The sequence below is a fragment of the Rhineura floridana genome, chromosome 3 (assembly GCF_030035675.1).
Source record: "Rhineura floridana isolate rRhiFlo1 chromosome 3, rRhiFlo1.hap2, whole genome shotgun sequence".
Lineage (NCBI taxonomy): Eukaryota > Metazoa > Chordata > Lepidosauria > Squamata > Rhineuridae > Rhineura > Rhineura floridana.
In genome coordinates, this window is record NC_084482.1 from 207,749,076 (window position 1) to 207,774,828 (window position 25,753).

The window sequence follows — 25,753 nt, forward strand, 5'->3', positions numbered from 1 at the left end:
GCACAGCAGATTTAACGGTGCCTGATGTCAGCAGTCCTCTTATTAAGGTCTCTTGTTGACTGTTGGTTGACCCCAAAGTGTTTCCAGGAGGCCCTTCCTAGAAATGTGGGCCGCAGACTTCCCGTGGATTGGAGCTTCTGAGGGGAGGAAAAGAGATGAAGTTTGAAAGTGTTGGGGGAAAAGAGAACAATGATCTTTGAATGTCAGGTTGAGCAGTGTCCTTTCTCCTGTCAAGCAGTACGAGGCTGAATTCTAATAGTCCTCGTAACAGCAAACTCAGGTAGTGAGGGCTGATGATGATCAAGAGGAAGATGCTTGGGGGAACTCTGAGGTATGCAGAAGTTGCAGCAATTTTAAGTACAAACTATGTTTTTTTAAAAAAACCCTAAGTACCCCTCCTCCCCAAAAAAGCCCACTGAGGACAGTACTCAGTAGCTCTGGAATGCTGGGTAGCAGCTGAACAGATAAAAACAGAAAACTAGAATGTATAGTTTAATGTTTGGGTTACTCCCCGTCTGTCATCTAACACTGTTTTATTTGTTACAGAGTGCCCTTGAAAAAGGGTCATTCAGACCTGAAACGAGTCGGGCTTTAATAAACAACTTCTGTTTGGCAACATTTTTACTGCACTGTGATTGCCCTTGGCATTCTAGAGGAACTGTTTTCTTCTTCGGGGTTCCTTGTTGCAATACCTTGGTGCTTGTGACACCAGGCCCAACTAGGCACATATTCTGGTCTGGCAGGGCTCAGTGAGAGAGCCAGTGAGAGACCCGGGTTCAAATCCCCACTCAGCCAGGAAGCTGACCTTGGGCCAGTCACTGTCTCATAGACTGACCTACCTCACAGGGCTGTTGTGTGGATAAAAAGAGGCAGGGGGGAGACCACCTCGAGCTCCTTGGAGGAAAGGTGGGATATAAATATAATAACAAAGAAACAAACTGGGAAGAGTTTGAAAGTCACAGTCCTGTGATAAGGGAAGGATGATGATGATGATGATGATTACAACCAGACTTCACCACAAGGCTCCCAGGGTAGGGTATAACAATGTAAAAATACCAAATTTAAAACCAGTCAAAACAATTTATAATCAGAGAAACAAGGGAGGTCCTGAAAAATATCTCTCAGGTGTCAAAGGCCAGGGTGACAAGGTGAGTCTTCAGCATTTGACAAAAGCTACGCAATGAAAGCGCCAGATGCAACTCTGTGGGGAGGGAATTCCATTGTTTAGAGGCTGCCACGGAGAATGCCTCCCTGGGGTTGCCACTCCCCCCCAAAAAAATCTTTTTTATCTAGGGCCGCACACCTCACTGCTAGCACTCTGCCCCCCCGTCCCCAAACTTGACTGATGTCACAGTAAACAGAACAGGGGGGAGGGGGGCAATCAACTGGATTATGATGATGATTAATTATCTGCCCCTCACCTCATGGTCCCAGGGCCAGTAGTACAGTGCCAAATTCAGAAGTGCAGAGTCCCTTCATGATAGTCGTAGTCCCAGCCACACACACCCCTTTTTTTGCTGCTGGAACTTGAGAATGAGATCCTTCTTAAGGCCTTCTCCCACAACAACAGATATCCCTAGGAGCCAACAAGCATGAAAGGGGAGAGTATTAGCTATTGAGAAGAGTCTTCTCAGTGGCTGACTCACCTCCTTTCACTCTGATTGGCTCCAATCAGAAGGAAGGACAAGGAAGCATGTTAGAAGACTCTTCTCAGTGGCTAACACACTCCCCACGCATGCTGAGTGGTTGGTAGGATACTAGAGACATAGGGACCCTGTTGAGATCCTGCTCCCAAAAAAGCTAGGGGTCTAAGATCCCCTGAGACTCCAGACGAATACACCCCTGCCCAGGGCGTGTCACAACAATGTAAAATACAACATTAAAACAGTTTAAAAGACGTTACAATCACAACTAGAGTGGGATATAATAGTATATAAGTGTACACACATACATGCACCAAAATGCCAGGGTTAAAAAGAGGAGGCTTCACACACGACGAAATATGTACAGTGAAGCTGCCAAATGCACCTCTGCGGGGAGGGGGTGCCACAACGCAGGAGCTGCCACGGAGAAGGCCCTCTCCTGGGCCACCAACGCGCGCACGCGCGCACGCGCACACACACACACACACACACACTGGCATTTACCCAAAGGGTGCCATTCTGCTGATCTTAACACCCAAGGGAGTCTTGCAGGGAAGGAGGCAGTCTCAGAGACACTGGGATCAAGAAAGTCTTAGCAGGCGATCTGCCCTGCTTGGGAGAGAACTCGTCCAAAAACGAAACAAGAAAAACCGGACATTTCCCCCCCCCTTCTTTTTATGCGTCTGGAAAGGCTGCAGAGAAAGTTGCCCAGGCCGACATGAACTGGCTGACACACGGAAGGCATCGCACTCCGTCTGGGATTCCCACTGCCCTCTCTCTTCCAGCCCAAATCTCCATCCCCCAGTTGGGAAGGGGCCTTACCCTGAGAGCCAGCCAGCTGGTCTATCCCCAGCCCAATGCTGTCTGACAGCAAGCCTCAGAGAGACCCATTTCTGACTGGAGGCACCCGGGATCGAACCTTGGGAACCTTCTGCATGCACAGCAAGCGCTCTGCCACTGAGCCAGGGGCTCTCCTGGCCACAGGAGGCCATCGCTCTCTGCTGCCTGTAGGCTTTTGCACCCTCCCTCTTCCAGCTCACCTCGGCAGCTGCAGCCATTCATCTCCCCCCCCTCCTTCTTCGCTCTATTGTTTAATGGCGTCGGCGCAGAGTCAAAATCTGCTCTCTGCTGCCCTTACTGGACTCTGCTGGCAATTTCCTAAGGGGGCCGCTGTGCCACAGAGGAAACTCAGAAGGATCACTGCGACTCTTTCTGAGCTTTATTTATTTATTACATTTATATCCCACCTTTCCTCCAAGGAGCTCCAGGTAGTGTTCAGGGTTCTCCTCCTCCATTTTATCCTCACAACCACCCTGTGAGGTGGGGTTAGGCTTAAACATGGAGGTTCCACTTTTCTTTCTCATAGTTAATAGTTGGTAAGACATACCTGTCATGAGTTTATCTGATCTCTGTAAGATCTGCCCTGTTGGATCTAGTCCAGCATCCTGTTCTCAGCTAATGGGAATCCTGCATGCAGGCCTAAGCACAAGAGCACTCTCCCCTCTTGTAGTTTCCAGCAACTGGTATGCAGAAGCATACCACCTCTGACTACGGAGGCAGGGCATAGCCGTCCTGCATCTTGTCCTCACAGATGCCCCAATGGGAAGCCTGCAAGCAGGACCTTGCATTCTCCCACCACTCGTGATTCCTAGTAACTGGCATCAGAGGCATCCTGCCTCCAAGTGTGGAGGTAAAACATAACCATCGTGCTTAGTACCCACTGATAACCTTATCCTCCGTGGATTTGTCCAGTCCCTGGTTAAAGACATCCAGGTTGGTGGCCATCATTACATCCTGAATTCCAGAGTTTAACTACTTACTGTGTGAAGAAGTCCTTCCTTTTGTCTGCCCTGGATCTTTCAACATTCAGCTTCACTGGGTGTCCAACAGTTCTAGAGATGTCAGAGACAGGGAGGGACAAACGTCCTCCTATCCAGAATCCCTTGAAAAGTACATAGAGCTGAAAGAGGAAGTGGAAAGAGTGACACTCTTTTCCTCTTTCAGCTCCACATGCTTTTCAACGCTCAGCTTAGTTCTGTTGGACCTGATTTTCACCCTTGCCCCTCAGAAATGCAAAAGGGTGTGCACACACTTTCTCACTTTCTGTCTTGGGGGGGGCGCATCCAGGGGAGAGGGGATAAAAGTGACTAGAAGGGAAGGTGCCTACAGCACTAGGTCAGAACTCCAGATGTGCTCTGGGGCCTAAAAAGGCTGATGACCTTGGAAGATTCTTGGAATGCTCTTTAAAACAAAGTGATGTTACTGTTTTGCTGTGCATTTCAGAAGGCGAAACTCAAATCAGACTGACAGCCTTCGTGGGCTAGGCAAAACCAATAGGAGATTCAGGGTCCTTTCCCCTTCAAGCAACAATGCAGATATCACCCTGCCTTCTTCTTCTTCTTCATCGTCATCATCTTATAATCTGGCATTCTACTTAGTGCCGTAGGGAGTCTACAGTGGCTTCTTTGTCCTGCGGGCCCTTTTATTTTAAAACTTTTATTGGTATATGATAGCATAGCAACAAACCCTTGCGCAAATGCAACATGAAATAACTTCAGATTCTCAATGAGGGAAGTAATTCTCAAGCGTAATAGCAGGAACAGGGGACCTGGGGCCTTCTAGATGTTGCTGGAGTTCAACTCCTATCCTCCCTGACCATTGGCCATGCTAGCTAGGAGTTCAGAGTCCAGCAACAGCTGCAGGGCCCCAGATGCCCTGACCACGCGCAACAGCAGTGCCGTTTACAATCCTTTGCAGGGATGAGGAAAGGCTGAGGTTGGGGGTAGCCAGCCTGTGGGCCTTCAGGTGTCGCTGGAGTTCAACTCCCATCCTCCTTGACCACTGGCCATGCTGACTGGGTGCTGATAAGTGCTGGAGTCAGCAACACTTGAGGGAAAGGAAGATGCCGTCATCTCACAGGACCTTTCCATAAGTTCCACTGGTTGCCATCCACAACAGCGAAGTCCTTATGTTCATTAACAAAGGTCCCATCTGACTACACATTTGTATCATGACATTTTAAACAGTCATGGTTCCCGCAAAGTAGTTTGCGAAAGGGCGCTGAGAGTTGTCAGGAGACCCCTATGCCCTTCACGGAGCTACAACTCCCAAAGCGGTTTAACAATCCCTCTTTCCAGGGAACTCTGGGAATTGTAGCTCTGTGGGGAAGATAGGGGTCTCCCAACAACTCTCAGCACCTTTTCAGTGCCCAGGATGCTTTGGGGGGGGAGCCATGCCTGTTTAAAGTCATGGGATATACATGTATAGTGCAGATGGGGCCAAACAGATACCATTTTTCAAAAAAAAAGATGAAAATTGTCTTCTCTGTAACAAGTGATTTAGCCAACCGGCTTTCCTGTGGGGTCTTTTCATGGGAAGCATATTCTCAAGGCCGAACTCTGCATAGTTTTTACTGCATTGTTGGCCCTGAAGTGCAAGCGTCCCCTTGTCCCCTCAGTGCAAATTGCAGGGACAGGGAGCCCAACCAGTTTCGAACGACAGGAGAGGTTAAGCAGTGATTCTCAAACAGTGCGCCAGGGCACACTGGTGCGCCGCAAGAGGTGGCTAGGTGTGCCGCGAATATTATGAAAGTATATTAAGTTATTTTTATTCATAGTTTAAAATATATTAATATATATTTAATTTTGTACACAAAGTGCGCCAGAAAATTTTTATATGTTTTACAGTGCGCCGCGAATCAAAAAGGTTTGAGAACCGCTGGGTTAAGGGTTCAAACCACCCTGACCTCCCACACCAACTATTTATGGAAGGCAAAGCCTGCACTGGAGGGGAACCCATGTGCAAAATTCCACAGGCAGTTCAGCCCTTACAAAAGCTTTCCCCAGCGTCACATTAGGTCTGTGAATTCCTCCAGTTTTAATAAGGTGCAGTTTGTAAACAAAGTTCCATCGGGGTGGCCAGTGTGGTCCCCCTCCACCGATGCTGCTGGACTACAACTGCCATAGTCCCCAACCATTGGTCATGCTGGCTGGGGCTACAGGAGGTGAAGCCCAATAACTCCCCGAGGGCTCCTCATTGCCCTTGGTCATTCATGCCATTTCCACCTCTGCGGCATGGATTCTTTCATGATTGGTAAGGCCAGCGTCTGAATAGAATCTTTTCCCACACTGTGAGCATTCATACGGTTTGTCCCCAGTGTGGATTCCTTCATGCATAGCGCAGAGCCAGCGATGGCTGAACGATTCCTCGCAGACAGAGCACTTGTACATTTTTTCCTGGTTACATCGTTCTTCCTGCGCATGGGTCCTTTCATGTAGAATGATCTGGGACTTCCAAACGAAGCTCTTCGCGCAGTAAGAGCACTTATAGTGTTTCTTGCAAACATGGGTCCTTTCGAGCAAGAGGAGGAGCCAGCTTTGGCTGAAGGTCATGCCGCAGGATGAGCACTGGCAGAGATTCCTTCTGCTGTGCGCTCGCTCGTGCGCGATACAGTGAGAGCGCTGGCTGAAGGCCCTTGGACAGCGAGAGCACTGGTAAGGCTTCTTCCCCGCGTGAGCTCTCTCGTGGATAGAAAGCTGCAACTGCGCACAGAAGGTTTTTCCACAGTAAGAACAGCTGTGCACGCCGCTCCCTCCATAGATTGGCTGATGCGGCATAAATGGGCCCTTGCAAGCGAGGCCCTTTCCACGATCAGCCAGTTGAGGCGGGCTCTTCCGACTCCCACTGACCATGTCCCGTTTAAGGTGCCTCGAGTCTTCCTTGAACCCTTCTCCAGAATCAGGAGGCGTCTTTGCTAACCGCTGGCAATGGCTTCTTTGCCGCTGCCGCTGCTTTACCCATCTGCGTTGATCTTCGGCAGAGTCTTCCCAGTACTCACCCTGAGAAAGCAGTTCTCCTGCTCTCCTTCCGGATGGTTCCGCTTGCTGGGGACTTACCCGTTGATTTTTCCTCTTGCGCTCACTCACTGGCCTGTAACCTGTCAGGACGAGCAAAGTCAAGGAAGCTCTTAGAGGCAAAAAGTCTTCCTTCAAAAAATGGAAGTCTTGTCCAAATGAAGAAAATAAAAAAGAACACAAACTCTGGCAAAAAAAATGCAAGAAGACAATAAGGGATGCTAAAAAAGAATTTGAGGAGCACATTGCTAAGAACATAAAAACCAACAACAAAAAATTTTATAAATACATTCAAAGCAGGAGACCATCTAGGGAGACAATTGGACCCTTGGATGATAAGGGAGTCAAAGGTGTCCTAAAGAACGATAAGGAGATTGCAGAGAAGCTAAATGAATTCTTTGCATCTGTCTTCACAGTGGAAGATATAGGGCAGATCCCTGAACCTGAACTAACATTTGCAGGAAGGGATTCTGAGGAACTGAGACAAATAGTGGTAACGAGAGAGGAAGTTCTAAGCTTAATGGACAATATAAAAACTGACAAATCACCGGGCCCGGATGGCATCCACCCGAGAGTTCTCAAAGAACTCAAAGGTGAAATTGCTGATCTGCTAACTAAAATATGTAACTTGTCCCTCGGGTCCTCCTCCATGCCTGAGGACTGGAAAGTGGCAAATGTAACGCCAATCTTCAAAAAGGGATCCAGAGGGGATCCCGGAAATTACAGGCCAGTTAGCTTAACTTCTGTCCCTGGAAAACTGGTAGAAAGTATGATTAAAGCTAGATTAACTAAGCACATAGAAGAACAAGCCTTGCTGAAGCAGAGCCAGCATGGCTTCTGCAAGGGAAAGTCCTGTCTCAGTAACCTATTAGAATTCTTTGAGAGTGTCAACAAGCATATAGATAGAGGTGATCCAGTGGACATAGTGTACTTAGACTTTCAAAAAGCGTTTGACAAGGTACCTCACCAAAGGCTTCTGAGGAAGCTTAGCAGTCATGCAATAAGAGGAGAGGTCCTCTTGTGGATAAGGAATTGGTTAAGAAGCAGAAAGCAGAGAGTAGGAATAAACGGACAGTTCTCCCAATGGAGGGCTGTAGAAAGTGGAGTCCCTCAAGGATCGGTATTGGGACCTGTACTTTTCAACTTGTTCATTAATGACCTAGAATTAGGAGTGAGCAGTGAAGTGGCCAAGTTTGCTGATGACACTAAATTGTTCAGGGTTGTTAAAACAAAAAGGGATTGCGAAGAGCTCCAAAAAGACCTCTCCAAACTGAGTGAATGGGCAGAAAAATGGCAAATGCAATTCAATATAAACAAGTGTAAAATTATGCATATTGGAGCAAAAAATCTTAATTTCACATATACGCTCATGGGGTCTGAACTGGCGGTGACCGACCAGAAGAGAGACCTCGGGGTTGTAGTGGACAGCACGATGAAAATGTCGACCCAGTGTGCGGCAGCTGTGAAAAAGGCAAATTCCATGCTAGCGATAATTAGGAAAGGTATTGAAAATAAAACAGCCGATATCATAATGCCGTTGTATAAATCTATGGTGCGGCCGCATTTGGAATACTGTGTACAGTTCTGGTCGCCTCATCTCAAAAAGGATATTCTAGAGTTGGACAAGGTTCAGAAGAGGGCAACCAGAATGATCAAGGGGATGGAGCGACTCCCTTACGAGGAAAGGTTGCAGCATTTGGGGCTTTTTAGTTTAGAGAAAAGGCGGGTCAGAGGAGACATGATAGAAGTGTATAAAATTATGCATGGCATTGAGGAAGTGGATAGAGAAAAGTTCTTCTCCCTCTCTCATAATACTAGAACTCGTGGACGTTCAAAGAAGCTGAATGTTGGAAGATTCAGGAAGTACTTCTTTACTCAGCGCATAGTTAAACTATGGAATTTGCTCCCACAAGATGCAGTAATGGCCACCAGCTTGGACGGCTTTAAAAGAAGATTAGACAAATTCATGGAGGACAGGGCTATCAATGGCTACTAGCCATGATGGCTGTGCTCTGCCACCCTAGTCAGAGGCAGCATGCTTCTGAAAGCCAGTTGCCGGAAGCCTCAGGAGAGGAGAGTGTTCTTGCACTCGGGTCCTGCTTGCGGGCTTCCCCCAGGCACCTGGTTGGCCACTGTGAGAACAGGATGCTGGACTAGATGGGCCACTGGCCTGATCCAGCAGGCTCTTCTTATGTTCTTATGAACTCTAAAACCTATGCTTGGGTGAACCTGAATGATGACTACCTTGATACAAGTAGGGCCCTGCAACAAAGTATTATATAGATCAGAGAGTGTGTGTGATGGGGAGCCTTCAAAGCTCTTCCTTCTCAGTCAGGAGGCTGCCCAGTCAGTGTGAACAGGCAAGCGTCTTCTGCCCCCCTTTTCCAGCCACTCTGTTCCCCCCTCTCACCTGGCTTTCAGTTTTATGCCTCTCGAGCATTTCAAGAAGACTTACTATGCTTGGTTCTCATTCGGTGATTTTGACGGTTCCCCTGCCATAAGCTTTTCACCCCACCCCAAGATTTCTTTGTTTACTTCTGCAAAGTACACAGGGTTTCCCCCGTGCCTGCCGCTATTATTATTTATTAGTTATTTATTAAATTTATACCTCACCTTATGGCCAAAAGGCCCTCAAGGCGGCTTACAAAAACACAAATGTAGCAATTACATACATCAATAAAGTAATGCAATTCTCAAAATTAAATGACAAATAACATTATTAAAAGAAAAGGAAAAAAAAACATTTAAATGCGTCACGATGAGAGAGCCGCTATTTCCCTCTTGTGCGTTGCTGACGCTTGTTTTGGCTCCATTTGCGACAGCCCCTAGAAAAACTGAATCAGAACGAGAAGATAGGATAACAGGCATGAAGTGAAGAGAGCTTGTGAAGCTCTGAACTCCCTAGTCCGCACCCACTCCCTTCCTCACTGGCTGCTGCCTCTGACACGAAGGGCAGCTGTAACTCAGCAGTACAGCACGCTGCCACTGAACATGGAGGCTCCATTCTTAGCTCTCATTGTTAATAGCGGAAGTTGGACTTGAGTGCCATGAATTGATCAAATCTTTATAAGAGCTGACCTGCTGGATCAGGCCAATCTGGACCAACATCCTGCTTCTCACTGTTCTCAAGTGATGCCTCTAGGAAGCCCCCAAGCAGGACCTGAGCGCAACAGTACTCTCCCCACTTGTGATTCTCAGGAACTGATATCCAGAGGCATATTACCTCCGACAGTGGAGGCAGAACACAGGCATTGTGGCTAGTAGCCAGTGATGGCCTTACGTCCTCCATGTATTCGTCTAAACCTCTTTTAAAGCTATCCAAATTGATGGCCATCACTGCCTCTCGCGGGAGGAAAATCCATTGTTTAACTCTGCTTGGTGTGAAGAACGATGCCCATTTGTCTGTCCTGAATCTTCCAATATTCAGCTTCATTGAGCGTCCACAGATTCTGGCGTTACGAGAGTGGGAGAAAAACCTTTCTCTATCCGCTACCTACCCACACCATGCCTAATTTTATACGCTTTTATCATATCTCTTCTTACTCACCGTTTCTCTAAACTAAAACACCCCCCAAACGCTGCAACCTTTCCTCATAGTGGAGTCGCTCCGTCCCCTTGATCATTTCGGTTGCCTTTTTCTGAGCCTTTTCCAACTCTGCAAAACACAACCTCAGCAGTGGGGAATCTCTGGCCCACAGCTGTTGTTCGTTTTTATGGATCAAATCCCTATGCCCTCCCTCCCTCCCAAATCAGACTGCTCTGGAGGCCATTTTAGACAAGCCATGGCCACCTCCCTCCCCCCCTTTAGAATGTACACCTTAACGTGGTGAGGGGGTTTGAGAGTGTTGAAGAAGTTGGACTGTTTTGGCCACCTTCCTGCAGTATTCTCTGCTCCGACTGGCAGCAGGTCTTTGGGGTTTCACGCGGAGAGCCATCTCTCTCATCACTCGTTAACCGGAGATGCCCAGGATTGAACCTGCAACCTTCTACCCTCAAAGAAGGCGCTCTGCCACCGACTGACTTAACAGCTTCTCCTCACCGCTCTCTTGGCTCGCTCTCTGCTCCTTTCTTTGACAAGGGGGGAATTCCTCCAGCCTCTCCCCTCGATCGGGTTGTTGCTGGAACTCAGGCCTGTGCCAGGTCTTGGGGGCATCTCCACGACCATCATAGCAAGGCCGAGAAGAGTTGTTCTCTTCTCTCTGCCTCGGTGCCCCGTATTGCCTCCCTGCCTCTGGCTGCTCTGGGGTCTTGCTCCCCTCCGCGCTTAGGCTTCTCTGCCCTTTATCTGCTTGGGGAAAAAAAGGGGGTGGGAGAAAGAGAATATCACCAAGTGCAGCAGTCCTTTTCCCAAGCTAAAAATCAAACGAGTCAATCAAACTAACCACGATGTCTATGCTCTACCCCCACGGTTGGAGGCAGTAGATGATTCTGAATCCCAGTTGCCGGAAACCGCAGGTCCTGCTTGCGGGCTTCCCTATGGGGCATCTGATTGGCCACTGTGAGGACCGGAAGCTGGACTACATGAACTATTGGCCTGATCCAGCAGCCAGGCTCTTCTTAGGTTCTTGTGAGTCTTGCAAATCAAGAAAAGCTTCCAGAGCTCCATTTCCCCCTCCCCGGGCCAATTGAGAGAGAAGCCTTGCAGCAAAGATATGCAGATCAACAGAGGCATATTTGGCAGAATTTGCATACTGATTATCATCAGGGCCGGCACCAGCCTGCCCCAGGCCCGCAGTGCCGTAGCCCAACACCTCCCCCCATACAGGCGGCACGGTGCTAATAAGCCCACTTGCACACCCCATTTATTTATTTGATTTATATCCCACCCTTCCTCCCAGCGAGAGCCCAGGGCGGCAAACAAAGCACTAAAAACACTTTAAAACATCATAAAAACAGATCTTAAAATACATTAAAACAAAACAGTGTTACAACATTTTTTAAAAAAACTTTTAAAAAGGGTTAAAAACATTATTAAAAAACATATTAAGCAATTCAAACACAGATGCAGACTGGGATAGGTCTCAACCTAAAAGGCTTGTTGGAAGAGGAAAGTCCATCTACCTCTCATGTCGCGTGAATGATGTGCATGCATGGCGTGCAGGCCTGCCATTAACCAAGATCGCGGTGGGGATGTCAGCCCCTTTGGGAAGCCCTTGCTACCATCTTGGGTGATGGCAGGCACGTGTGCACAACACAGATGGCATTCACACTGACAGGAGAGGTAGGTGGGACATGCACGTGTGCTTATTGAAGCCCGCGCTGTCTGTATTGGGGGGGTGCCTGGGAGCTCCCTCTCTGTGATCCGCGGCAGGGTCGGGTTGCAAGACCTGATGTTGCCACACATCATGGAGAGGGAGCACCCCCACCACCACCCTAAGAAGGAGACCTTCAGGGTCCCTCGTCCAGGGCCCAATCTGGCCACCCTCTGGCGCCAGCCCTGATTATCATAAAAACCTCTAATTGGTTTACATAAAACACACAGCAAAAATATCAGTAATAGTCAGAGTTAAAAAAACAACCTAAAAACATTCAAAACATAAATAAAATCCGCAGTTAAAAATCTACATTACAAAATAAAACTACATCTTAAAGTTACATCTCAGCAAGCCTTTTAAGCTAAGATCCCAGCCTGCATCTGTAGTGGCATTGTTTTGAAAATGTTTTGAAGATATTTTTATTGTTTCATTGCCTGCTGTTTGCCGCCCCGGGCTTCTTTGGGATGACGGGTGAGATATAAACAAAACACAAAACATATAGGTCGGCTCGGCTTGCTTAAAGAAAAAAGGGTTTCAGCAGGTGCCGAAAAGAGAACAGCAAAGGCAGGGAGTTTCAGAGGGTAGGTGCTGCCACGCTGAAAGATCGATTCTGAAAGATCACCGTGTGGAACGCAGCCCTGTCTTACAGCACGGCAGACTCAGATGGGGGGCCTTGCAGCACATCTGGCCTCACCTCCCTGCTCCATGGAGGACAGCCAGAGGCAGAGCAATCCCAACAGATTGCTGCCCAGCCTTGTAGCTCAGTGGTAGCGCATCCACTCTGTCTACAGAAGGTCCCAGGTTCAGTCCCTAGGTAGGGCTGGGAGCATCCCATGCCTGAAGCCCAGGACAGCTGCTGCCAGTTAGTGAAGACCAGCCTTTCCCAACCAGTGTGCCTCCAGATGTTGTTGGATCACAACTCCCACCTTCTTGACCATTGGCAATGCTGGCTGAGGCTGATGGGAGTTGTGGTCCAACAACGTCTGGAGGCACACTGGTTGGGAAAGGCTGGTGTAGACAATACTGAGCTAGATGGAGCAATTGCTCGCAATAAAAAATCACGAACCACTGTAGCCTCTTCATAAAACCTGGAGCATCCCAGAATTAAGGTGCGAGAAATATTTACCAAGTGAGGTCACCACGAAGGCGGCGGCCTCCTCCTCCTCCTCCTCCTCTCGCTTCACTTCCTGGCACGGCTGCCCTTGCCCGGAGTCAGATGGTGCCTGCTCTGCCTCTGGGGAACTCGCAGCCACTTCGACAAATGGTGCCGGCAGCGGCTGAACATGACAGCAAAGAGTCAGTGGCAGAGCACGCAGAAGGTCCCAGGTTCAATCCCCCGCACCTCCAGTTAAAAAAAAAGGGATCACCTAGTGTGTGAAGGGAAAGACTTGAGACCCTGGACAGCTGCTGCCGGTCAGAGCAGACCATACTGGGCTAGACGGTCTGAGCTGGTCTCAATCAGCTTTGTCTCTTCCAGGGGACGGACCACGTCAGCGGCAAACCGCATGATCCAACCCCAGGACTGACACTTGGAGCAGGGGTGGGAAACCCTTTTGCAGCCCAAAGGCCACACTGCCTTCTGGGAAACCTTCCGGGGGCCACACGTCAGCAGTGGGCACAGCAACAAATGTAAACGATACACTCGCACCTCTCACCCACTCCAACCTCTCTGTTCCCCGGCCAGATTATCAAGAGACACTGGGTGGTAATGAACACTAATCCTACCCAAAGTACACCCGCTGAAGTTAGATTTATTGATGTATTACATTTCTATCCCGCTTTTCCTCCAAGAAGCTCAAGGTGGCATACACGGTTCTGCCCCCTCTCCTCACAATAACCCTTTGAGGTAGGTGAGGCTCAGAGAGACAGCGACTGGCCCGAGATCACCCAGTGAACTTCACAGCCAGGTGGGGATTTGAACCCTGGCTTCCCAAGTCCTAGTCCGGTGCTCTAACCACTACACCACACTGGCTAATAAACATGACGAACATCTGGAGGACCACAGGTTCCCCCCCCCGGCCGCCCTTGGGTCACCCATTCACACACACCCCTGCAGTCAATGTGGGATATGGCTAACTTAGCTTCATTCATGTCAACGGGTAGGATTTAGTTGGCTGCAACTTGGTATCCCAGTTTATGGATACGTTCAAGCCAGACAAAGACATGCAAGGCGCAAAGCCAGGCTGAGGCATGGCCTAGTGAGGGTTCCCAGGGCCAGACAGAGAAGCCTGGAGGGATGCATTTGGCCCCCGGGCCTGAGGTTCCCCACCCTTCCAAAGGATCAGGTAGAAGATTATGGAAAAGACCTGAAACTCTGGAAAGCAGCTGCCGGTCAGAGTCGATAATACTGGGCTAGATGGTCTGACCTGGTGTAAGGTGGCTCTGTCTGTTTTATTTTATTTATTTTATTTATTTCATTTTTAAACCGCCCATAGCGAATAGCTCTCTGGGCGGTGAACAAAACAAGATTAAAATACAATATTACAATAAAATTACAATAAAATCAGCAACAAGTTAAACGAAAAAAAAAATTAAATGAAACACATTGAACATTAAAATGCCTGGGAGTATAGCCAGGTCTTAACCTGGCGCCTAAAAGAAAGTACCGAAGGCGCCAGGCGTATCTCCACAGGTAGGCTGTTCCACAGTTCGGGGGCCACCACAGAAAAGGCCCTAGATCTAATAACAATCCTCCGGGCATCCTGATGAGTTGGTACCCGGAGGAGGGCCTTGGATATTGAACGAAGTGAACGGGTAGGTTCATAGCGGGAGAGGCGTTCCACAAGGTATTGTGGTCCCACACCATGTAAGGCTTTATAGGTCAAAACCAGCACCTTGAATCTGGCTCGGAAACAAATAGGCAGCCAGTGCAGGCGGGCCAGGACAGGTGTTATATGCGCAGACCAGCGGGTCCTCGTTAACAACCTGGCTGCCGCATTTTGCACTAGCTGAAGTTTCCGAACGGTCTTCAAGGGCAGCCCTACGTAGAGCGCATTACAGTAGTCCAGTCTACAGGTTACCAGAGCATGAACAACTGAGGCGAGATCGTCACTGTCCAGATAGGGGCGTAGTTGGGCTACTAAGCGAAGATGGTAAAACGCATTCCGTGCCACCGAGGCCACTTGAGCCTCAACGACAAGGAAGGGTCAAAAAGGACCCCCAAGCTACGAACCTGTTCCTTCAAGGGGACTGTAACCCGATCTAGAACAGGATGAACATCCACCATCTGGGCAGGTAAAGAGCTCACCAACAGTGTCTCAGTCTTGTCTGGATTAAGTTTCAGTTTATTAGCTCTCATCCAGTCCATTATCGCGGTTAGGCAACGGTTCAGCACATCAACAGCCTCACCTGAAGAAGGTGAAAAGGAGAAGTAGAGTTGCGTGTCATCAGCGTACTGATGGCAACGCACTCCAAAACTCCTGATGATCGCACCCAGAGGCTGCATGTAGATGTTAAAGAGCATGGGGGACAAGACCACGTCAGCGGCAAACCGCATGATCCAACCCCAGGACTGACACTTGGAGCAGGGGTGGGAAACCCTTTTGCAGCCCAAAGGCCACACTGCCTTCTGGGAAACCTTCCGGGGGCCACACGTCAGCAGTGGGCACAGCAACAAATGTAAACGATACACTCGCACCTCTCACCCACTCCAACCTCTCTGTTCCCCGGCCAGATTATCAAGAGACACTGGGTGGTAATGAACACTAATCCTACCCAAAGTACACCCGCTGAAGTTAGATTTATTGATGTATTACATTTCTATCCCGCTTTTCCTCCAAGAAGCTCAAGGTGGCATACACGGTTCTGCCCCCTCTCCTCACAATAACCCTTTGAGGTAGGTGAGGCTCAGAGAGACAGCGACTGGCCCGAGATCACCCAGTGAACTTCACAGCCAGGTGGGGATTTGAACCCTGGCTTCCCAAGTCCTAGTCCGGTGCTCTAACCACTACACCACACTGGCTAATAAACATGACGAACATCTGGAGGACCACAGGTTCCCCCCCCCGGCCGCCCTTGGGTCACCCATTCACACACACCCCTGCAGTCAATGTGGGATATGGCTAACTTAGCTTCATTCATGTCAACGGGTAGGATTTAGTTGGCTGCAACTTGGTATCCCAGTTTATGGATACGTTCAAGCCAGACAAAGACATGCAAGGCGCAAAGCCAGGCTGAGGCATGGCCTAGTGAGGGTTCCCAGGGCCAGACAGAGAAGCCTGGAGGGATGCATTTGGCCCCCGGGCCTGAGGTTCCCCACCCTTCCAAAGGATCAGGTAGAAGATTATGGAAAAGACCTGAAACTCTGGAAAGCAGCTGCCGGTCAGAGTCGATAATACTGGGCTAGATGGTCTGACCTGGTGTAAGGTGGCTCTGTCTGTTTTATTTTATTTATTTTATTTATTTCATTTTTAAACCGCCCATAGCGAATAGCTCTCTGGGCGGTGAACAAAACAAGATTAAAATACAATATTACAATAAAATTACAATAAAATCAGCAACAAGTTAAACGAAAAAAAAAATTAAATGAAACACATTGAACATTAAAATGCCTGGGAGTATAGCCAGGTCTTAACCTGGCGCCTAAAAGAAAGTACCGAAGGCGCCAGGCGTATCTCCACAGGTAGGCTGTTCCACAGTTCGGGGGCCACCACAGAAAAGGCCCTAGATCTAATAACAATCCTCCGGGCATCCTGATGAGTTGGTACCCGGAGGAGGGCCTTGGATATTGAACGAAGTGAACGGGTAGGTTCATAGCGGGAGAGGCGTTCCACAAGGTATTGTGGTCCCACACCGTGTAAGGCTTTATAGGTCAAAACCAGCACCTTGAATCTGGCTCGGAAACAAATAGGCAGCCAGTGCAGGCGGGCCAGGACAGGTGTTATATGCGCAGACCAGCGGGTCCTCGTTAACAACCTGGCTGCCGCATTTTGCACTAGCTGAAGTTTCCGAACGGTCTTCAAGGGCAGCCCTACGTAGAGCGCATTACAGTAGTCCAGTCTACAGGTTACCAGAGCATGAACAACTGAGGCGAGATCGTCACTGTCCAGATAGGGGCGTAGTTGGGCTACTAAGCGAAGATGGTAAAACGCATTCCGTGCCACCGAGGCCACTTGAGCCTCAACGACAAGGAAGGGTCAAAAAGGACCCCCAAGCTACGAACCTGTTCCTTCAAGGGGACTGTAACCCGATCTAGAACAGGATGAACATCCACCATCTGGGCAGGTAAAGAGCTCACCAACAGTGTCTCAGTCTTGTCTGGATTAAGTTTCAGTTTATTAGCTCTCATCCAGTCCATTATCGCGGTTAGGCAACGGTTCAGCACATCAACAGCCTCACCTGAAGAAGGTGAAAAGGAGAAGTAGAGTTGCGTGTCATCAGCGTACTGATGGCAACGCACTCCAAAACTCCTGATGACCGCACCCAGAGGCTGCATGTAGATGTTAAAGAGCATGGGGGACAAGACCGACCCCTGAGGGACTCCACAATGGAGAGTCCAGGGTGTCGAGCAATGTTGCCCAAGCACTACCTTCTGGCGACGATCCGCTAAGTAGGAGCAGAGCCACTGCCAAGCAGTGCCCCCAACTCCCAACTCCGCGAGCCTCCCCAGAAGGATACCATGGCCGATGGTATCAAACGCCGCTGAGAGATCAAGGAGAATCAACAGGGTCACACTCCCCCTGTCCCTCTCCTGACAAAGGTCATCATACAGGGCGACCAAGGCTGTTTCAGTGCCAAAACCAGGCCTAAATCCGGATTGAAACGGATCCAGATAATCAGTTTCATCCAAGAGCGCCTGGAACTGGCCGGCGACCACCCACTCCAGGACCTTGCCCAAAAAAGGGACATTCGCCACCGGTCTATAGTTGTTCAAAATATCTGGGTCCAAAGAAGGTTTCTTTAGAAGAGGTCTCACTACTGCCTCCTTGAGACTACCAGGGACTACTCCCTCTCTCAAGGAGGCGTTTATCACCTCTTTGGCCCAGCTGGTTGTTACAGCCCTGCTGGCCTTCACCAGCCAAGATGGGCAAGGATCAAGGGCAGACGTGGTCGCCCGCACCATTCCAAGCACCTTGTCCACTTCCTCGAGCTGCACCAACTGAAACTCATCCAACAATGAAGGACAAGACCGCGCTCTGGACACTTCAATGGAGTCATCTGTCATAACATCAGAGTCTAAGTCCCGACGGATGCAAGCAATCTTATCCTGGAAGTGCTCCGCAAATTCGTTGCAGCGAGCTTCCGATGTTTCCTTAGTATCAGGAGGGCCAGAATGTAAAAGCCCTCGTACCACCCTAAAAAGCTCCGCTGGGCGGCAAAGAGATGATCTAATGGTGGCAGCAAAATATGACTTTTTTGCCGCCCTAACCGCTTTTACATACAACTTAGTGGAAGCACTCACCAAAGAATGACTACATCCGTCAGGAGTTCGCCTCCACCTGCACTCTAGCCTCCTTCTCTCTTGCTTCATCACTCTCAGCTCCGGGGTATACCACGGTGCTGTTTGAGTTCTGCACCGAAGGGGGCGCGCGGGAGCGATCATGTCAATGGCCCGGGTCATCTCCGCATTCCACAGATCGACCATGGCCTCGACAGGAGCGCCAGTGCTATCAGCCGGAAAAACTCCCAGAGCGCTCTGGAAAGCAACAGGATCCATAAGCCTCCGGGAGCGGACCAACTTAATAGGTCCCCCACCTCTGCAGAGGGAAAGGGTTGCCGTGAGTCTAAAGCTCAGCAAGCGGTGATCTGTCCATGACAATGGAGTAGATGAAAAATACCCCACCCTCAGATCACCATCTCCATGACCAGTGGCGAAGATCATATCAAGAGTATGTCCTGATACATGCGTCGGGCCAGTAGCAACTTGAGACAGCCCCATGGTTGTCATGGAGGCCATGAAGTCCTGAGCTGCCCCGAACAAGACAGCCTCGGCATGAATGTTGACATCCCCCAGTACCACAAGTCTGGGGGATCTCAACAATACCTCCGAGACTATCTCCGTCAGCTCAGCTAGGGAAGCCATTGGGCAGCAAGGTGGGCGGTACACCAATAGTATTCCCAATCTGTCTCCTTGGCCCAGCACAAGATGAAGACACTCCAAACCAGTCGCCGTCTGGACAGGGTGCTTAGTGAGAGAGAAAGAACTCCGATAGACCACAGCAACCCCGCCTCCCCGGCCCTCAGATCTACCACAGTGCTGCACCGAATACCCAGGTGGGCAAAGCTGGGAAAGAGCAACTCCTCCCTGCTCACCCACCCAGGTTTCAGTAATACACACAAGGTCGGCACCCTTCTCTACAATCAAATCGTGGATAAGGGGGGTTTTATTAACGACCGACCTAGCATTTAAAAGCAGCACCTGGAGATCCGAGAGCTGGCTGACAGTACAACCAACAGTCCTGTGGATAGGAGAACCGGAACAAGGCACAGACACAACTTGTCTGGGACGAGTTCCCCTTACCTGGCACGTTCTCCTCCCAACGCCATACCTCCCATTACCCGTCACAACGTTAATTGGGGTCCCCGGAAATCTCCCTGCGAGGCCCAAGGCATGTTCTCCCAGGCACATCTTAAAATAAATCTAATACAGCAAAACACTTAAACAACATAAACACAAACACACATTCACTCAATCTCATTCACACAACAACAGACAGACAAACAAACAAACAAATTAAAATACAGCCAAACTTATTGCAAGTTATAAAACGGAGGGGAGGCGTTCCTGATCCCAAAAATAACGCTAAAAGGTGATTAAAAGGTGTTAAAAGAAACATATGGTGGCGGAGCTCCAGCCGTAGCGAGCTCTTACGCCGCCATCTTCATTATGCCCAGCAGCAGATCTTCCCAGTACAAGCAGTTCAATGAGAAGCGCAGCAATGATGACAATCAAAAGAAGAAAGGAGCAAACAGCAATAACAGCTCTCACTCCCTGGGCAGCTGGAACAAATGCTGTGTGTAAGAACCAAAGCAGCAGCCACAGCTGCTCTCTTTCTCTAAGCAACAACAATGTTCCTCTTCCTGTAGGCAAAAAGGTCTCCACACGTCCCTCAGTCCGCAGTCAACATATCCCTCCAAAGGGTAGATGGAAAAAATAAACCACGGCTGGCTAAGGTTCCTGGGACCCAATCCTGCAGGATATAGTGCAATTCCAGGGGGACAGGGCATAACTGAGCAGCAAAGCACATGAACATCGTCCAGTATTGATGCTTAAAGGGTCAGCTAGCAGGTGATGGGGAAGATTTTCCTCTCCCTGGAGAGCCCTTGCCAGTCAAAGCAGACAATACAGGCATAGCTGGACAAACCCTCTTGCCCCAGTCTAAGGCAGCTTTCCCGGTTTACCTAAGACACAATGCAATGCTGGTACATTTAGGAATTTTGCTCGAGCATCCTCTGGGGTAGGGATAAGGAACCTGTGGCCTCCCCAGATGTCACTGGAGTGCACCTCCCATCATCGCTGACCATTGGCCATGCCAGCTGGGGATCATGGGAGTCGGAGTCCAACAATATCCAGAGAGTCACAGGTTCCTCCCCCCGTCCCTGTCTTGGGGTCACCCATCCACTCACCCACCCCCTGCAGTCCACGTGCGAAGAACTGTGGCAAAGATTCTTCTTCACTTTCCGAGCCGCTCTCAAATGGAAAAGGGGGAGTCTCCCACCATATCCGTCCCTGTCAGTCACATTGACCCCTCAAATGAACCGCCCTCACCTGGAGCTGCCATCTCTCCGCCTCTTCCTGCCCCTGCAGGAAAACCTCGGCCAGGATCACCACCTGGGCGCAGGACTCCGGGCCGCGCTCCTTCACCCAGCTCTGGATCTCCGGCGGGAGGATGGCCAAGAACTGCTCCAGAATCAGCAGCTCCAGAATCTCCTCCTTGGTGCGCCTCTCGGCCCTCAGCCACTGAGAGCAACGTTCCTGGAGGCAGCCATAAGCCTCCCGGGGACCCCCGGCCTCCTGGTAGCAGAAGCGCCGGAAGTGTTGTCGCTGCTTCTCCCTCCTCAGGGCCGCCCCCCGCAAGATGGCCACCTTCACCTTTTGGTAGTCCTTCCAGTCCTGGGATTCCAGCTTGCTGAACGTTTGCTGGGCTCCCCCGCCGAGGGCCGGCAAGAGCCGGGCCACCCCCTCTTCCCTGGGCCAGCGGCAGGCTTCGGCCACTAGCTCGAAGGAGACCAGGAAGGCTTTAGCGTCATCCCATGGGGTGGGCTCTTCCGGCAACTGTGGGATTCCCCGTTCCAGGTGAGGGGACTCCAATTTCCTCAAGAACTCTTCCCACTGGGCCTCCCAGCGTTGGAGCAACTCCTCCCTCGATTCCAGATCGACACACGGTTCCGTACTCCTCTGCACAAATTCCTCAATACTCCCGGCGTGGACGACATGAGGGGTCCTGCCTCGTCCATCTCCCACCTGGTCCAACTCCAATGGATCTTGCTCTCCTATCTTTATCCCAGGATGCTCCCTTGGCTCTGCGGCAGTCGGGACCCGGAGGCCGAAATCTGAGCCTCTCAGCTCCACCCCAGCCATGTTGCTCCTCCAACGGAGGACGGCTCAGAGAAACATTCAAACGTTGATCGCTGAAGGTCCTGTTCCCACTTTGGTTGCTGCAAACAGGCACGGGGGGGGAGCTATCCCACACTGTCCCTGTCCCTCACCAGAATGTTGAACTTCAGACGCTACATGGGTGATGAGCGGTAGGCGACAGGGTCCAAAAATGGCGGGACAGGATTGTTCCTGGAGAATAGAAAAAAGAGATGAGAACTGAAATATGAGAACGAGTGGGACTGCAACAAGATGTTGCAGTGCGGAAAGCTCCTGTTCAGGATTCCATCCCCTCCTCCTGCAGCCAGTCAGCATTCCATGGCCAGTGAGCATGCTCATTCCTCACTGGACTGGTTTTGGGAGCCCCTTCCTTGTTTTCTAAACTTTTGTTTTTTTCCTTTTTGCACTGCTGCAAACCTTGATGCCTCCCTCTCGTGCATGGGTAGTGCTGTTTTGGTAATATAAGCAATGGCACTCACCACTGAACACTGGGAAAAAGAGGGGAAAATGAACACAAGACAACAGACTCAGGGACGCTGAACAGACATCGACTGATGTGCCCGGCCCTCCTATCAGAAGAGATCAGGGAATTAAGGGAAGGGAGGAACAGCAATGTAATCTCTGTTACTCCTCACTTGATTTCTCCCTTCATCTGCAATATGGGTTTTTTTAAATATATATATATATATATATATTATGTTCTGTGTCTTTTGCTCATGACCCCCTCTTTGCCTTCTAGCTGCATTACCTCTAATCTGTTCAGATATTTCCTCTCTCCCTATTCTACTATGATCCATGTTATCTTACGTCTTACAATTGTTTTATCTGGTCTGTATTGCGTGATTTTCTCAAAAAAGTTAAACGTTAAAAAAAACATACTTAAGCTCAACAATCAGCTGAAAACAAAGTAAAAGACATCAGTGTCTATGTGTCTGGGTAGGCTTTGGAAGACAAAAATGGTTTAAGCAGGCACTGGAAAGTGATGTCAATAGGCAGGGAGTTGCAAAGTGTAGGTGCTGCCAGGCCAAACAATTTTTTTTACAAATGTGGAACATTATGTGGCACCTTTAACAGTGCCAGTTCCACAGACTGAAGGGGTTGAGTGGGCACATATGAGGTAAGGTGATCCCACAAAGAAACGGATATGGTTTGCCTCACAGGGTCATCATAACCCTCTCAGACACCCACCCACCCGCACGATCTGCAGGGTGGGGAGTAACAACTCTAGACAACAGGGCAGGTGCTTGGCCTCACTCTCAGAACCCTACTATATGCAACGGGGGGATAACACCACTGGGCTACTTTACAGAGCTGTTGTTATGGATTACTGCACATCATCCTGGGATCCCCGAGATCCAAGATAAAAAATAAGTCTTCACAAGACATCTGCAGCAACTGATGGTGGCTGCTTTGTGTATGGCAGAGGGAATGCAGCAGCAGAAAATGCCTGCTTTTGGGTCTCCTCCCTGTGATATTCTGTAGGGTGTGGAGCCCCAAGCAGAATGTTCTCAGATGATCTAAGTGATTTGACAGATCTGTACAGGGGCAGGCGGTCTTGACCTTGTTAGCATGGCTCAGTAACTGATCAGCACTGGTGTAATATGTGCATGTCCAGGTGCTCCACTCAGCCCCTGCCCACAGCGTTCTGCAACAGCTGCAGCTTCCAGACCAATCCCAAGGGAACCTCCCACCTCAAGAGCACATTACTTGTTGACTCAGCGTGCATCCTTACTCAGTGTGCCAGCATAGCCAACAGTCAGGGGACAATGCGCTATGTCATCCAACAACATCTGGAGGACCACAGGGTCCCAGTCCTTGCTTTAAAGTGCCAACTTCGACCTAGAATGGCTCTGAATTAATTAAACGATGATGATAAGAACAGCCTGGCTGCTGGATCAGGCCAGTGGCCCATCTAGTCCAGCATGCTGTTCTCCCAATGGCCAACCAGATGCCCCAGTGAGAAGCCCTCAAGCAGGACCTGAGGGCGAACCCACTCTCCACGGCTGCAGTTCTCAGCAATGGGTATTCAGAAGCACAGGAAGCTGCCTTATACTGAATCAGACCATTGCTCCATCTAGCTCAGTATTGTTTACTAGGCACAACCTTGGGCACCAGCCTGTCCTGGGCCTGTGGTAATGTAGCCCACCCACCCCTACAGACAGCATAGGGCTAATAACCCCGCCCGTGCACCCCATCTACCTCTCATGTCATCTGAATGACATGCGCGCATAGTGTGCATGCCTGCCATCAACCAAGATGGCAGCAGGGGCACTAGCCTCTTAGGGAAGCCCCTGCCACCATCTTGGCTGATGGCAGGCATGCGCACATAGCATTCACACTGATGGGAGAGATAGGTCAGGGATGCAGGCAGGCTTATCGAAGCCCGTGCTGTCTGTATTGGGGGGGGGTACCTGAGAGCTGACTCTCCGTGATCCGTGGCAGGGTCAGGTTGCAGGACCAGATGCTGCCACAGATCATGGAACAAGAGCGCCACCCTCCCACAGGCCCTCCAGGGGCCCTTCCGGGCCAAGGAGGCCCTCGGCCAGGGCCCAACCCGGCCACCCTCCGCGCCAGCCCTGTTGTCGACACTGACTGGTAGCAGCTCTTCCGGGTTTCAAGCAGGGAGTCTCTCCCAGCCCTGCCTGGAGATGCAGAGCACCGAACCTGGGGTCTTCTCCATGCAAGGCAGATGCTCTGGAGGGAGAGCTAGTAGCCGCTTAGAGTCTCAAACGCCATGAACTTGCAACGATTCCCACCCTAAAGGCTTGAGCGCAGCCTCTTTACGTATTGCCCTCCCCTTATTCGTTTCTCCAGCAAGCGGCCTCCTTTTCGCAGGCCCTTCCTCCTCCCTCGGAAGTGGCAAATCCTCTTTTCCCCTCCTGACCCACCTCGTGGCTTTTCCTCCCCTTCACTCACCCAAGCCCCCCACCCTCCGCCTCTTTCGGAAATTGCACTATGGGCGGGACTAAAACAGGAAGCGTCCGGGTCCTGCAAAGGAGTGGGTGGGGAGAAGGCGTCCTTTCTAGGAACGACAAACTTGTTTTCTTTAACCCCTTTATGTTAAAAAAGCACACCCAACAGCAGCGGCAGGTTGTTTATGCTGGCTTCGGGTGCATTTGTGCAAAGGGCGTTTTATTCTTCTCTCAAGCTGCCTCCTGGTCTCACCTCTTCGCCCCACTCTAGGTGGGGCATGGCTGCCCCTTCCCCGCAAAACCTCTGAGGTTTGCTGCAATAAGCCTCTATAGTTGAGTTGGATCTGTACACACGCATACAGCTCTTGTATTTTAGGTTGCTTTTATTCTTTTTACACTTCTTTTTGTTTTTGAAAGTTGTTTTGAGTTTCATTTTTCTGAGCAACAACTTATAAAAAGTTTTTGGATTCCATTTTTGTAAATTGTTACAGAGATATGAAGACATGAGAGCCCTAAATGTTCCTGATTTCAGAGCCGGTGCCAGAGGGTGGCCAGGTTGGGCTCTGGCTAAGGGCTCCAGTGGCCCAGAGGAGCCTCTGAAGGGGCTCTCCTTAGGACAGGAGGATGGTGCTCCCATTCCATGATCTACAACAGTGTCGGGTCCTGCAACCCGATCCTGCTGCACATCGCGGAGACGGAGCTCCCAGGCAACCTCCCCAATACAGACAGCATGCGCTTCAATAAGCCTGCATGCATGACCCATCTACCTCTCCCATCAGTGTGAATGTCGTGTGCGCATGCCTGCCATCACCCAAAATGACAACGAGAGCTTCCCAAAAGGGCTTCACTAAGGAGTTGATGGTAGGTGTGCTTGCTATGTGCGCATTTCATTCACATGATATGAGAGGTAGGTGGGCAGGCTTGTTAGCCCCACGCTGTCTGTATTGGGGGTGTTGGGCTGCAGGCCCAGTCAAGCCAGGTGCCAGCCCTGCCTGATGTAATCCCCTAATGTCACCTCATGAAATCAGAGAATAGTACAGTTGGAAGGGGCCTATAAGGCCATTGAATCCAACCCCCCTGCTCAATGCAGGAATCCAATTTAAAGCATACTGACAGATGGTGCCCATCTGCTGCTTGAATGCCTCCCATGTTGGAGAGCCCATCACATCCCAGGATCATTGGTTCCATTGTTGTACTGTTCTAACAGTGAGGAAGTTTGTCCTGATGTTCAGTCGAAATGTGGCTTCCATGTCCTGCACTCTGGGATGATCGAGAAGGGATTCTGGCCCTCCTCTGTGTGAGTACTAGAAGAATGCTATCATATCTCCCATCAGTTAAAGGAAGTTAGTGAAACTTTAGGTGCCTTGTTTTATTTGGCTATGTTCTATGGACTAACACTATAAACATTATTCTTCAGTTAATAAATATAAATAATGATCATAGTCATAATCAACATTACGGCAGAGGCCATTAGGAGACATCTGTGGGACTTGCAAATCAGAGGGGTATACTGCCTTTGCATAGGGAGACTTCTTTCTTAATACTCATACAGGAA

The 25,753-nt window shown here is 49.9% G+C and overlaps 1 protein-coding gene across 6 annotated transcripts; it reads right to left on the reverse strand.

Annotated features, from left to right (window-relative positions):
- Positions 1-5,294: 5,294 nt before the first annotated feature.
- LOC133381369 (zinc finger protein with KRAB and SCAN domains 8-like) lies at positions 5,295-24,241 on the reverse strand. 6 transcript variants are annotated; one of them, XM_061620416.1, is made up of 5 exons: positions 24,203-24,241; positions 20,459-21,478; positions 12,878-13,028; positions 10,536-10,784; positions 5,295-6,579 (listed from the first exon to the last, which is right to left on the reverse strand). In XM_061620416.1, the coding sequence occupies exons 2-5, from the start codon at positions 21,269-21,271 to the stop codon at positions 5,693-5,695; spliced, it is 2,100 nt and encodes a 699-aa protein (XP_061476400.1). In that variant the 5' UTR covers positions 21,272-21,478; positions 24,203-24,241; the 3' UTR covers positions 5,295-5,692. The 6 variants fall into 6 exon arrangements, with proteins under 6 accessions (XP_061476400.1, XP_061476397.1, XP_061476399.1 ...); XM_061620413.1 differs by having other exon boundaries at positions 24,175-24,241; XM_061620415.1 differs by lacking the exon at positions 24,203-24,241 and adding an exon at positions 23,951-24,156.
- Between the last annotated feature and the right edge of the window lie 1,512 nt (positions 24,242-25,753).

Coding starts and splice junctions, on each gene's coding strand:
- LOC133381369 (XM_061620416.1), bottom strand. CDS start 21,271: ATGGCTGGGGTGGAGCTGAGAGGCTCAGATTTCGGCCTCCGGGTCCCG. Junction 10,785..12,877: donor CTTCGTGGTGACCTCACTTG/GTAAATATTTCT, acceptor TTTTTCCCCAAG/CAGATAAAGGGCAGAGAAGC. Junction 6,580..10,535: donor GAGAGCGAGCCAAGAGAGCG/GTGAGGAGAAGC, acceptor TCGTCCTGACAG/GTTACAGGCCAGTGAGTGAG.